This window comes from Habropoda laboriosa, unplaced genomic scaffold, assembly GCF_001263275.1.
Source record: "Habropoda laboriosa isolate 0110345459 unplaced genomic scaffold, ASM126327v1 scaffold309, whole genome shotgun sequence".
Classification (NCBI taxonomy): Eukaryota; Metazoa; Arthropoda; class Insecta; order Hymenoptera; family Apidae; genus Habropoda; species Habropoda laboriosa.
Genome location: NW_017100481.1, coordinates 370,195 through 385,385, shown reverse-complemented (window position 1 = coordinate 385,385; position 15,191 = coordinate 370,195). Strand labels below are relative to the sequence as shown.

The 15,191-nt window shown below is 36.6% G+C and overlaps 1 protein-coding gene across 2 annotated transcripts in view; it reads right to left on the bottom strand.

The window, feature by feature from the left end:
- The window catches only part of LOC108576017 (GTP cyclohydrolase 1), a 13,440-nt gene extending 4,388 nt beyond the window's left edge, over nucleotides 1-9,052 (bottom strand). The window contains exons 1-3 of one of the 2 annotated variants that reach the window (XM_017938959.1): nucleotides 8,842-9,052; nucleotides 8,046-8,354; nucleotides 4,152-4,361 (exon numbers count right to left, since the gene is read on the bottom strand). In XM_017938959.1, the coding sequence (XP_017794448.1) occupies nucleotides 4,152-4,361; nucleotides 8,046-8,232 (397 nt within the window). In that variant the 5' untranslated portion in view covers nucleotides 8,233-8,354; nucleotides 8,842-9,052. Of the gene's footprint in view, nucleotides 1-4,151; nucleotides 4,362-4,645; nucleotides 4,677-8,045; nucleotides 8,355-8,841 lie in introns of those variants that run through there. The other variant, XM_017938960.1, reaches the window with a different exon arrangement.
- Nucleotides 9,053-15,191: the final 6,139 nt, after the last annotated feature.

The window sequence follows — 15,191 nt, the reverse complement described above, 5'->3', positions numbered from 1 at the left end:
GTATAGTACTCGCAAATTTTCAAAACGCCTACAAGCACCAATAGCAATAAAAAGCGTTTAACTTACTAACACAAAGATACTATCCCAGAAAAAAATGTTTCATTTTCTCCATGCATAAACCTAAAAAATTGGATTAAAAAACAACCTTCACAAAAGCTGTTCTTACAACAGAATATTTCACTCAGACCTATTTCACCTGACAAAACCATACAATCTGCATACAATTTTCCTTGTATCAAAGTGTACGACGAAATTCTAAAGGTGAAACCTGATTTTTCAACATCTTAACGGCGTGTAGCTCTCCCTCATGCACCGTGGACCACTCAAATTCTATACAGACGTTCACGAGAGATTTAAATCGCGTTTACGATCGCGCGTACGTTGCACAATTTCGATAACTGTGAAAGCGACGTGGAGAGAGATTTTCCTCAACTGCAAAACAATAACCTCGGTGCAGAAAGGTGAGAGAGAGAGAGAGAGAGAGAGAGAGAGAAAAGAGAGAGAAGAGGAAGAGAGAAGAGAAAGAGAGAAGAGAGAGAGAGAGAAAAGAGAGAGAGAAGAGAGAAAAAAGAGAGAGAGAAGAGAGAAAAAAGAGAGAAAAGAGAGAAAGAAAAGAGAGAGAGAGAGAAAAGAGAGAGAGCAGAAAGAGAGAGAAAAGAGAGAGAGAGCAGAAAGAGAGAGAACAGAGAAAGAGAGAGAAGAGATTTTCCTCAACTGCAAAACAATAACCTCGGTGCAGAAAGGTGAGAGAGAGAGAGAGAGAAGAGAGAGAAGAGAGAAAAAAGAGAGAGAAGAGAGAAAAAAGAGAGAAAAAAGAGAGAGAAAAGAGAGAGAGAGAGAAAAGAGAGAGAGAACAGAGAGAGAGAACAGAGAGAGAGAACAGAGAGAGAGAAAAGAGAGAGAGAGCAGAGAGAGAGAACAGAGAAAGAGAGAGAACAGAGAGAGAGAGAGAGAGCAGAAAGAGAGAGAAAAGAGAGAAAGAGCAGAAAGAGAGAGAACAGAGAAAGAGAGAGAACAGAGAAAGAGAGAACAGAGAGAGAGTATTGTCGTTTTAAATTGTTCCGCGAAAGAACATCTTGCACGTGGGTTAAGGTCCTCACGATCCTAGCTGTGATTTACTCGATATTGACCTACTTACTACAACGGCCGTGATAGTGGTGGTGTGTATAAGTATGAATCGGTGGTTGGTAGGTGTCGGTGGGTAGGTAATGGAGGGTGCTCTCCACGGTTTCCACGGCAACCTTAACAAGAAACACCTTCACAATGACCGGCAATGATGAAACGAATTCGCGTCCCCGGTTAACCAACTGTATTTTTCCATACGTAACACGCGACCTTCTCTCTTTCTCTCTCTTTCTTGTGGCAACGAGAGAAGAATCAACCCCTCTAGAATTCTATTTACACGACAAATACGGAGGAAATAATAGGAGATCAATTTTTCGGGGGAGATCCGCAGACCAACTTTGGGGATGAATTTTTATTTCGACGCTTTTCAAGTAAAGATCAGAAGCTTTCGCGAATATGTCCGTTAAATTCTATAACAGACTAGACTCGAGCAATTTCCTCTCTCTCCTATTTACTACCTTTGAAGCGGACCCACTCAAAGCGTACAATTTCAATTTTTCGACTCGGTGATCTAACGCGATCAACCTTCGATCCCCGAGGGATTTCGGGAATACTGTAGATTTAATCGATTTACCAATTTTACTATTCTATAGTTTCCCGTGATTATTTCAATCTGTGATGCAAAATGATTTTTAAAGGGACGAGATAGAGAGATGGTAGAATTGCAAACATATGGCGAGGTGGGATCGTTGTATCGATTGAAGTGTATGAATAAGTAATTGTATACGTTAAACGATGAATTTTGTAGGATGTAGAAACGATTTTATTCGGTAGGAATTGTCATGACACTGATTTTCAACCGATGTACTTAAGATTTTTCAATACAAGTTCAAAAAAAGTTAAAAAATATTTTTCTTGTAAATCAGTTAACCCTATGTAACCCGATTTTTCTTCGTTCGAGAGAAGAACAATTATGGTTGATTAGAATTTGAAATTTCGACGAGAGAAGCAAGAATTCATAATTATGTTAAAGAAATTTGCTTACAGCAATAAACAAATGAAACGAGATTTATAAAATACACATGAATGCACACGTAACATCCGATCTTACATAAAAACGTACGTCAGATCGGTGAAAAAGTAGAATATCAGGTCAACCCCATAAGCTCGTACCGAAAGCGACAAACATATTTCAACAAAAAAATCTAAAGAAATTTTACAGCGTCGACATAATGGCCTTTCCAAAAAAAATTCTTAAACCAGAAAGCGCTTACGTTTTTTCACTCAAATTTCATAGTTTATTAGAATGACCCAATATACTGTTCGCTGTGACCTAATATACACATACATGTGCAGCGAGATAAAAAAAAAGGTAAAAAAATCACCAGGTTAAAACAGCCTGGCATTTGATGTCAATACCACTGTTCACTACCATTTCGACGTTCTTGACTTTGATTCGCGCTGGTGGTTCGATTATTTCCCCAACTAACAAAATCTTCATTAAAGAGGAAAGATCATTTGTGTTTTCACGGACCACAGAGAGAGAGAGAGAGAGAGAGAGAGAGAGAGAAAGAGAGAAACATATCCGTGTGCATTTCCAGTGGGAATACGGCCAGAAGCTTATCGACGAGAACGAAAGGCAAAGAGAAATTGTCAGAAGCGAAGGTTTCTGGGGTAGTGCCGCGCAGAAGAGGGTTGCTGGCTGGCTAGTAAAGAGAGTAGTACGGTTTGAGCTTTCGTAGGAAAGTGGCCCGGACTCGTTTCAGATTCACCGGGGCGTAGTAGAGAGAACTACCGTTAACCGGGCTTATCTCGAGGGTAGTTTCACTGTGGAGAACGTAGGAGGGTTAAGTCGAAGTGAATTAAAGTCCCACCACCACCACCTGTAGCTCCTTCTCCTCCACCGTATATCTTTTCACGCTGTTAAAGAGTCGCGATATTTATTGGAACTTGTTTTAAATGACCATGAGTAAAGGTGTAACAGGCTTTTCAACTTAAAGCCGATACCGACAGGTTTTCTTCAGGAATCTTTTCTTCTTCTTCGAAGAAGAAGAAAGATTCGTTCGATAAACAAAATTATATACATTCGAACAGGATGATAATACACTACCACTGTCGCGTTTCGATGGATCAATTAAATTGATATTGAATGAACTTTGTATAATGGACGAACCACGTTTAATGGGTGTACCGTGTAGATTCTATTTTATTCGGTTGTTCGCCGAGACATAATTACCGAGGGAACAGTGGCAGTTCTCTCTACTCGAGGAACGTACAACAAATGGAAGGAAAAGGTGAAAGGCATTCTTTTCTCGAGATGCCCGGTGCGTCCCTGAGACCCATTTATATCATCAGCTTTACGCTCTCCTTTTTTCGAATCGTACTTAAGTCTTCCTCTCTTTTTTTCCCAGTGACGGATCTCGAGTATCTTGGAGTAAAGAGAGAGATAGAGAGAGAAGGGAAGAAATGGAAGGCACTTTTCTCAAGTAGGTGTATTCATAGTTTCATCCCGTATCGACCTTATCGTTTAAGAAAATCCTGATTTAGTGTCTTTAGTGTTTTCGATTTAATGAAAAATTCAATTGCCTTTCTTCACTCGTAAAAACATTTCTTCTTCTTTTTAAGCAATTTGTAGTAGATAGAGAGAGGTAGAATAAAAAAATTTCATCCTGTATCATCCTTATCGTTTAAGAAAATCGTGATCTAGTGTCTCTATTGTTTCCCATTTAATGAAAAATTTCAATAGCCTTTCTTCACTCGTAAAGACATTTCTTCTTTTTTTTTTTAAAGCAATTTATAGCAAAGAGAGCGGGAGAGATCAAGCGAAAGAAATGGGAGGCACTTTCCTCAAGTAGGTGTGTTCATAGTTTCATCCCTATCGACCTTGTCGTTTAAAAAAATTCTTGTCTATATTATTTTCGACTTAATGAAAAATTTCAAAAATTCAACTGCTTTTTCTTCAGTCACAAACCCTTTTCTTCTCTTTCTTTTTCGAACCAATTTGTCCTATTATACGAGTTACTTAAACTTTTCTGCGAACAATAAAGAAAAAAAGAATAAAAAATCTAACGAACGTGACGACTTACCGTCGATGCTTTGATCATAGCCCTTTGTGAAGAACAGCATAGCTTTCGCGGCACGTTCCGGCGTTTTTAGAAGGCCTTGCCGATCCGGGTCCTCGCCAAGGGAGCTCAAAAGTAGCCTGTAACTTCGTGACATTTCCGGAAGCAGAGCCTCACGTGTGGGTGGCCTATGATCCAGCTCCAAATCGTGATGAAACGTACATTTCTCGTGACCTAAGTAAAGCAACAATTCTCTATCATCTTCATTTCCTTGAATTTTTCACAAGATTCACTGAACTCCGCGTCGAATAAAATCCAAATATAGGTTAGAAATACAAAATGTTTCACACAGGATCTTTCTCTCTCTCTCTCTCTCGGTCGAACAAACATATTCTTTTTTCAAAATTTGTTCTTCTCCTGAAAATATGGAAACGGCATTGAAGCTCTCGCGTATCGCGTACGGAACGCTTGTGAAACCTGCCACGATTTTTCAATTCCGAACGAAACAAAATACGTACAAAGATCGTTGTTATCGTCTGCAGTGACCCACGATGACTGCGTGAGTTGTATTGACAACATATTCATCTGCCCTGCGTGAGGTATTTGAAAAATTCAAATCCATTTTCTTTCTTTTTTTTTCTCTTCTTCCTCGTCTTATGCAACCCACAAGTGCGCCTACTTTCATTCTGTCTCCCTCTGGTGTGCGTCACTGATGATCGGTCGCGCATCTGTTCGCAAATACGTGCGAACCTTTCCGCGACTACTCGCGACCACTCGCGACATGTTTTGTATCTTTTCATTGATCTTTACGGTCGGAGAAAGGTGTGCGGTGGAAATACTTTCAGCGATTCGAAACAATTTGCTAAAGAGGAATATTAATTCCGCACACATGTCGAGTGTTTATTAACCCTTTTACTACTTTGTAAGATTTTTTTTACGCACCGTCGAAAAATACCTCGGAAAATATTGCACTTTTGAGGACGTTCAGGTTGAACTTAAGATATTCATCTTAAAAATTAAGATTACTCTGCTCACATTTTTTTCGGGGAAGAAATCAATGGAAATATTTGCTACTGTAAAAATTCGTTCGATAAAAGTAAGGTGTCGTTACGTGGATTAAAATTGTGCTGAAAATCGAACGTTCGATATATCGGTTTAAGGTATTTCTAGGGGAAAATGTAGAGCTCGATATATCGATTCTAAGATACTAAGAGGGTTAAATTTACGTAACATCGAGTAACTATCTGTAATTAGTAGCATATAGATTTTTGTGCAATTTTATATTTTTGAGAATATAGTAGAAACAGAAGTAGAACTTGGGCAGAAAATTATTTCACCTAGATATTACAAAAAATACTACAATTTCGATATTTTGCATATATCTTTTCTGTACAATTTTGTATCTTCACATTTTCCTAATCTGCAGTCTAATGTAGTAATCAGCACTCAATTAAACTCTAACGAACAAATTAAATCCACCAACCACAACAATGAAACATAAACCGCGAAATAACAAACTAATTACAAATTTTCCTCTTTTTTTTTCCATTCTCTTTTTTTTTTCTATTACCGTTTCTTTCTAGGTGTGCAAACGTGTATTCATAAGCATTCACGATTAGCATAACGGTGTGATTAACAGTGACGGATATCAATCGATCGATTAATCGATCGATACGCCAAGTCTCGTGCAACTGGTCGTACTATAATTATACATAATATTCTAAAGGCGAAGGAGAAACGCGGCAGAAGTTCGCTGTCTATTAGACGTTCGATGCTTCCGTCGTGCCACGCGTTGCTAAATTTGTTGCATAACGATTAACGACGGCGTTACAACGATGAGAAGGCGAGATTTCTATCGACAGAAATAATTTATCACTTGTATAAAGCTAGCGATTCAACAGCGAGCAATTTAGAACGTATTAAAGCGAAACAGACTCTCCCGGGACTTCTCGCCCGCTGCCGCTGCATAGATTTATTTACGGAAGTGTCGCGTGAAGGATAGGACCTCCTCTTAACGCTGCTGGAACTGACGTATTCACGATGGAAAACTAAGTTAAGCCATCGCTTGCTAATGAACCGTACCGTGTAATTCAATCGTATAACGACATCGCGTACGATACGCGAGAGTCTGTTCGAAATTTTCTACGGTCAATATATGCGCACATTGTGTACACTGTTGAAAGTAATTAGCGGACCACAGCGCGACGAAGCTGCGTGCATACTTCAAATTCACACGATACTACCTCTCCGCACGCTTCACAATACACGTTGTAATTCGTCGAGAAATATGAGTGGACGAAGATAGAAAGATCATTTATCAGCATTTCTTTAAAATCACATTTCGCGTAGTCATTCGTAATTAGTACGAAGGTAATTAATTTGGATTTGGTTACGATAAATTCGTAATCTCGAAACGTTAATATAATGAAGAAAAATGGAGATTTGCTAAGAAGAGATATTACGAGACACAATGTTGTTTTATTTTTCACGCATCGCGAGTTATCGTGTAAATATTGAAAATGATTTGAACATTTTGCATTGGATTTGAGAGAAGAAAATTTTGCGTCTCGTTCCTTTTTACAGCGAAAGACGAGAAAATTGATGGTTTGTTGCGAGGTAAAATGAATATTTACAACGAGAAATCTCATTAATAAAATAGCGAAGCACCGACGATCCCAGTCTAATCAAACAAATTGTACCAACTGGAAAATTGAAGTTATTACGTGAATAAGCGTCTGAAAGATCGTTAAGACCGTTTCGTTGAAAAATACGACGGGGAACACCACCTTTTTTTCTTCCTGTTGTAATTCGAGAGAGGTACACATAAGCGGGATTTTCCTTTCTTTGTCAACCGAAAATAAAATGCGCTTTCTTCTCAGAAAGTCGATAGTCACGCCACGTGGGATCATACATTCGTAACGTTACAGTTATACGTTACGTATGATCATAACTGTACCCCAACAGTTCCCAGGCTTTTTATCATTTTGAGATCAGCAGGTACGATTGACCCGGAAAAAAAAACTATGGCGAGAGCACTCTTGCTCTTCAAAACATTTTCACGGACCAACGTATGCGTGTTGATGACTGATATAGCGACGCTGCAATGAAATTAGGTTAAAAGTCGGTCGAAAACGTATGCGCCAGATTTTCGGCTAAGAACAACGGAGAATGACGGAATAAAACGAACCGAGGCATTATGTGACGTTTCACTGTAATTCGTAACGGATAAATGACGACGCGGAGTTTTTTTTTCTTTTCTACGGAAACTTCAACCGCAGTGATTCGAAGCGAGTTATTACGTGCAAATCGTTGCATTTTACGAGCAATCGATTCGACATGCAACTAATGGCGAAGACACTGTTGCTTTGAGAATAGAATAAAATCCATGAAAGAATTAACGATGATTGTACTTGAGTAAAAATTTCACGGTGAATCTTGATGAAAACTGCAATAAACTTGTGTGCCACCTGTTATGCTCTCTAATTATCACCAATTGTAACAGAGCAACAAGTCGATAAAGAAGGAATAATGAGTAAATATAATTCAATAGTAACGCCAATTTTCTAAATTTTTCAACTAAAACTGTGTCACGTAAAATAATTACAAAATCTCGCGCCAAGCGTTGATTCAACACGTAATGTAACTTTCGAGATATTAATTACCTCGCACGAATTTCTTTTATCTCCTTATAAATACATGTGTGTCATATTGCAATTAACATTCCGGTGATCGGTTTCATGATTCAGAAGTAATTGTCGATATTGTACTATTCGCCGTAGTAGTATTTACAATTGTCGACAGTTTTTTTTTGTTACCGATCGACATATATGTTTTCTCGTCTTGGGAATTACTTGTGGTTCGAGGTTACGAGGAGAAAATTCCGAGCGGAGGATTATTCATTTTTCCTGGTAACAATACCTGGCGTGGTGGAAGTTCGCGGAGTCCTAGGCGTCCCCGGTACATCCAGGTTGCTCTCCTCGACGTTCTCTGACCAGGAAACAGTTCTCAGAGGGCCGGGCTTCTTAATCATCATCGTGTGATCGTCCTCGCCATCGTATATGCTCAAATCCTTGATTTTCGCGCATTGACTGGAAATCCCGTTCATGACTGCCGTCTCTCGACCCTGTCCGCCACTTAAACTTAACAATCGCTTGGTTGCTTCTAAATCCGAGGTGATCGCGCGAAGAAAAACAAAACGTGCTGTCTAGCGAACTCGATTCAAGGCGTCTAGACAAACGACAGTAAACGAAAACGAATAAGCTGATAAGTGAAATGGGAATCAAAGTGGTTGCCATACGAAAAAAAACATGCCGAGTTTGTAGCAATAACGCATTATCAAGATATTTGCATGTTTTCGCGGAATAGTGGAAAAGGGACTTGAAACATTTTAACGTCGGAACACAAAACATACCTTTTGTTCCAGACAGGTTATTAAACGGTTAATTCGAGTGTGACGATAAAATAGTAATTTGCTTTTTTTTCACTTGAATACAGAAGAGAAATGTAACCGATAAAAATATCACTGTTCAATCACTATCGTTTGATAAGAGGACTGACTCGTTCGAAAACTGTAGAAGCGCGTTACGAACGACGCGCGATTCTCGGTTTGCTCTCGATGCCTCGACACCACGTGATCCGCGGAGCAATACGTGCGTGCGTAGCGCTCGGCATGTTTCAGCGAATCGGGTTCGAGCAACAAACTAATGAGACTTACTAGCAGTCGGATTCAATCGGTCGGTTCACGTGCACCCCTCGCTGGTCCGTCGATATACCGGTACAAAGGAGGAACGTCTTGTAAAAAGATACGACGTTTCTGTTTCTCTTTCGGTTTCTTTGTTGTCGTTTTTCTTTTTATTTTCGATTAATGAAGTTCGTGCTCGCGAGAAGCAAGCACAAAGGATTAGATACCTCTCCGGTGAAGAAGGAACAAAATGAAAGGGAAAACAAAAGAGCGACAGGTATCAATTCGAAACGCGAGAGAAGGAAAATAAAAAAGATAGCGCGGTCAACGAGTCCGAAAGGAAAGAAAGGACCGCGAAGTCGCTCGGTAGAGTGACGCAGTGTGACTGAACCGACGGAACTGTGGAGAGTGCGAATGTCCCCTATGGCTCTTCCGTCTCTGTCTCTCTCCCTCTGCCGGTTTCTATCTTTGTTCCTCTCTAGTCGCGCGCTGTCTGCCTCTCTTCTTCCAAAGTTTTTTTTTTTGGAAGTGTCTTTTTTCTCTTCGATTCTCTGTTCCTTTATCTAGAAACGGTGACCGTAGGTTGCGCGATGGTGTCACTACTCGGTCTCCGAAAAGCAAGTTTTCGCGACTGACGGTCAAAACGTCGCGTCTCGTTCAGTATATATCGGGAGAATGCAAGCGCACGGTGAGAGTGACATGGGAGTGAGAGAATACCTCCCTCCAGGCGAATGCGATCCTCCCGCTACAGTGTTCGAGAGGGAAATACCCAGCTTTGCCCGGACCACGCGCTACGAACGAGATGTACAGTCTCGAGTGACAAGTAGCGCCTCGATTGGCGGAAAGTGTCGAGAGATATCTGTGGCGTGCGAGGTCGACACGGCACGGGTATGCTTTTAACGTGTTCAGGAACTGTACGACTTATCGTTTCTAACGCAATTACGATTTATAGTCGCGGGAATAAAAAATGTCACAATGATATTCTCATTCTTTTATCACGTAATAATGATCAATTGTCGAACGAAGAAGATTCAAAAAGGAGGGAATTAAAGCTACGTAATTGGTCCTTTTTTCTATGTTAGATAGCGCTCGTGTATCATAAACAAACGAGCGTGTGCCATATTGGCATTCGGTGTAAACGATCGATTAACAGGATAAAGATCACAGAAAGATTGCAGTACTGTAATGGTAAAAGGAAGATTCAAAAAATCCATCCTTCACAGATATTCAGAACTCGAGTCAGAATCTACGTCATCGTGATTTCCAAGAGACCGGTTCCCCAGTACTTCCCTTTTCCTTCTATTCGCAAGACTGCAATACTGTGCAAACATGTTTTTAACGTACCTTACGCATAGGCCTTTCCTAGTATGTATTTCATATGTACGTCAAACATCAGTTTCACAGGATCATTTACGGTTTCGATTTTTACAAATTCCTTCTGTTCTACGCAATTACTTCAAAAGACGTAAAACGTGAATAGAACGTCATTAATATTTTTATTTGCAGCTATTAAAGATGCATTTTTTGAAACATTATCGAAGGGACATCGTGTTAATGCGATGACACGTGTAAGTACCATTTTCGAAATTATATATTTTCGGAGGATAGACGCAATGACCTTGAAGTTGTCCCTATATCACGATATTGAAACGAGGGCGATCAAAAGTACTGTTGTTAACAGCAATTACTAGCGGCAATGATAAAAGCGATGATGGTGGCGTGCAACTGGCCATTCCCTGTTTCAGTAATTAAGTTTAAACATCGATGAGGCTATCATGATATTCCAGCAAGGCTATTTGACTACAAGGAACTCGGAGGTAAAGCCAAATAATTGAAGTTTATATACTTCGTGGTAATATATCAGGATCCTTATTTTTACCCTTTTAACCTGTCACATATGCGAGCTATATTATTTTCGATGGTGTACTTTTAAAAAATTATCGAATTATTCTTTTATTTCCAAAGTAACGAGACAATAATAAATTACGGTTGAGAAACGTTATTGAAACAGGAAGCTATTCAAGGTGCAGAGAAGGATACATTAAACGTTCTGCAATACTGAAAAAACGAAAGTTTGACAACCCTTTGCGTTATCTACGAGATCTGCGAGAAAGAACGGAGGTATTGAATTACGGTAGTTTCCATACTACGATAGCGTATCTATCGAGCTGCACAAAAGCGCGCAAAGCTACGTTGACGCTTCTCGTCCGTATTCATAGTTGCACTACTGAAACTCGTCTGAGTTCAACTGACCTTCACTACTTGCAATCAATACAAAGCTGCTGCTGCCGGTTGATATATCGCGAGATATTCAACGAACAGACAGACCGAACATGTTTCAAACGTTTCTAACAAAATCGAAGAAAATCTCGCCTCTAACAGTTATTGACCCGAGAATTCATCAGCAAAGGAATACTACTCACTAATCCATTGTACGGATTTTATTAAAGTTAGCCTAGCCAGTTAACAAGCGCGGAGAAGTTTTTGCGTGACGGCTTAACGGTCGAGTTGAAAAGGGAGAAAAACTGAAGGAAAGGCGACGTGTAGAAAACCAAAGTGTATCGGCGAAGAATTCGAGGCCAATCTCACGTAACACCAGCAGCGAATCAATGCCAGAGGAATGTGCGATGATAGGCGCGCGAAGGATGGATCTACCCCGAGTCATCTGAAACGCATAACCATGAAAGCGACAGACTTGTAACAAAAAAAAGTTTAACTTGTCGCAATTTACTTCCGTGTAGTTGTAACGATGGATAATTGGAGCGTTTCTCTTTCGATGATCGTACGTTTTAAACGGCCCAAACGTATATAAGGAATATAGTTTGAAATTTCGTTTTTTTTTTTAAATAGAGTTTTCGAAAATTTATATCAGAGATGCTTTTGACCGTTTCTTTTTCCTCTTTTTTTCTTCTTCTTCGATAAATTATTAATAATCTTAAATGGATAGAAGTATATAGTAAAATATCGAGAACTCAATTTTGTTTATAACTGTTTGGTATCGTGATAACCAGAAACTCTATACAATATCCAAGTTCTCTGCTCTACCGCATGTTTTACCCTAATACAGTCACTTGATATTACTCTTACTGTACCCTACCTGGACAGCTGATATCCTTTCCTAATATCGTTTCGTTGATACTTAATATGATTGGCATATATAAATCTACATTGATACGACATCGAGTCGCATGTTGAAAAGAAATGCAATGGATATGAAAAGATCTAACTCGGACAGTACATACATGTTACGGTTCAATTATCGAGAAAATTATAATGATAAAAATACAACGTCATTATGTGTTTCACATAGCATACTGAATCGCCAGTAATTGTAATTCATTTATGGAACTCTTGCAATTGCGTTAGTTTTTATTGCGTTCGTGATATAAGACTGATATCATCTCAAAGTATATCGCAGAGTATGCAAGCTAAGCTTAGCTTGACCTGAGAAGTTGATTAACTTTTTTTTTTAAAGGGCCATAAGCTGCACAATTTTGTAGGAATAAAGAATGAGACACCTAAAGTAACCTTTTATCTTTCAAATATAGTTTCGAGTTCAGTGAATCAATAAAAAGAAAAAAAAATGTACGATAGGAAGAATAGACTTACCGTTTTCCGTTATGCGATCCATTTTATCTTCAGTATAATTTTCAATATGTTCCTTCATAAAAATGTGGAACTAGAACAATTTTATCCAAAAAGAAAATATAAAAAATGAAACAATTTTCGTTATGTTACAATTACTGTACTACAGTAATGTCTTCAGTGCTGATGAGGAAAAGCGCAACTGTTAAGACTGTAGACGGTGTAATCGTTGACTAACGACAGTGTTTCGATCAACAGATTTATATATCTACCGAGCTCGAAAAACCTTTGACAAGCTGAACCCCCTACCATTACTATCCTATGAATTTGGTACTGCAGCGAGAATTGTTCAAGCTCTTACATACTCTAAGCTAACAATACATAAAGTAACAAAGTATTTGTATTAATTGTGATTAATAATTGCTATTTAAATGAGTAATTACAAAATGAATGTTAATGTAAATCATATTATTAGAACGAACGATACGAAGTGTTTAGAACGTATTGTAAAGATGTAATGCATCATGTTCATTGATTTATAAAAATACAAATATGTTTTCGTATATAAAAATATACGAAAGTTTTATTATTAAAAACGAAGTTTGCGTGGTGCAATATAAAAATATATAATCGATACATTTCTGTAATATTATGTTATATAAATCATTACTACTTATCATTTGGATCTTATGAAAAACGAAAACAGTAATTAAAATCTTATGAAATGCTGTAAATGAATAAATATTTAACAATTTACTTATATAAACAAATCACATTGAACTGTCATGTATATGTAAAGACGACATGATTAGTACTGTATGCTTATTGAAAACAATAATGAGCTATTGAAATTATCAATATGTTTTATTATTGTATTAAACATATTTCTTTATTGTAAATTGTTTTAAATACAGTTTCACTACAAAAATATGTTTATAAATAAACTCTTCAATCAGTGATATCTTATAATTATTTAAATAATATCAATGTGATAAGTATGTATAGTAATATAGTCTTTAATAATTGATCCTACGTTAGAAAGACAACATTGAAACCAGCAATCAACAAGCATTAGCTAATGCTGTTATCTCCTTTAATGATTTTTAATCAACAAGTAAAGTTGAATCTGTAATTACTCCAGATACATATTCTGAAAAGATTTAAATGTATTATTACATTATAAACATTGTTACATAAAAATTCTGATACATAGAGTTTAATTTTATTAATATTCAAAACAAAGTTTTTATCTTTACCTAAAGCTTCTTAACATTTATTTCCAAATCTTTCTTTCTGCATTTAGAAACTTCGAAGTTTAAATATTTTTCATTTTCCAATGAAAAAGTTTAAATATCACATGATCTAGTTCTTCACTTGCCATGAGTATATCTGAAAAATATCAACAGATGTAAGTCATTAATTTACATTTATCTGTTATAAATAGGATAAAGAAGGTTGTAACTTTTAATTGTTAATTATGACAAATTTAATAAATTGCAGTTGAAATAATGGTAAAAATTAATACACTACATAATAAAGGTGTAAATTTATTCTAATGTAACAGGTTTTTTGTGTAAATGTCATTAGAAAATGATTTATTGAAATTAGTATGTAATTCTTAAGACACTGTGTATAATGATAATTCTAAAAAATGTTTTTTAATGCATGTAAGAAAATATTAATAAAAAAGACGTACATTCTTGAGTATTATATTTCTTGAATATTGCTGTAACCTGTCATTTCGCCGGTGGTTTGACATAATTAATCTCCTTGGAGATTTTTTATATTTTTATATAACAAGATAAACAATTTAAACTTTGCAAAATACGTACATTGTAAAAATGACAAATATAATAATGAACTATTTCCTATGTATATTAGTGCTAAAGTTGATAAAATTACTCTCTCCCTCAAATGTATCTTTATAGACACACTAGTGTGTTGATAAAATTGAATTGAGCCTGTCGTACTGGAATTGTTAGAGAGGGGATTTTATTAGGTAATAAGTGATCAAATTGTCCAATTTCTGTTTGTACAATATAAATATTTAAACATAAAAATTAATTTTCATGATTACAAAAATAGTAACATGTGTTAAAGATACTTACCTTAAACTATTTGTATCTGATGACATAGTTTCTTAATGTGACATATTGCGTTTTATATGTATATGTACATAAATACATTTGTAATATATTTACATTTTAAAAACTCAGAATTATATAAGTGTTATGATTTTTTATTTTATTTAATGATTGAATATTATAATTTGGAAAAGTATTTGTAATTATACAAAACATCATTAATATTATAATGTAAATAAAATAGATAGTAAAATGTTAACAAATAACCGTTATGTTATATTTTCATTATTTAAATACATAATTAAAAGAATATCATTCATATTAATAATTTCTTTAAAAAGCGATTCTAGTGAATCGATAAATGAAGTATTTCGAGAATTTGTGCTAACATGGCACCTATGACGCACGTACGTCAAGAAAACTTTTATCCATAATTTCAAAAGTAATAAAACGTGTTACTGCAATCATCCTATGTCAATTATACAATATTAAATTATTCTACTACATCATTTATTTCTCTTAGTTTATATTTACAACATATCTCTTGTTTTATTACTCGCAGTCTGTATTCGGCTAGTAATAAATTATAAATAGCTCACTGTTTAGAATATCACCTTGCAATTAAAAACCTAAACTAGCAGATTTCTATTGTGATGTAATTTCAATGTACTCTTTTTTATATGTACGTAAGACACAAAGATCGTTAACGTACTG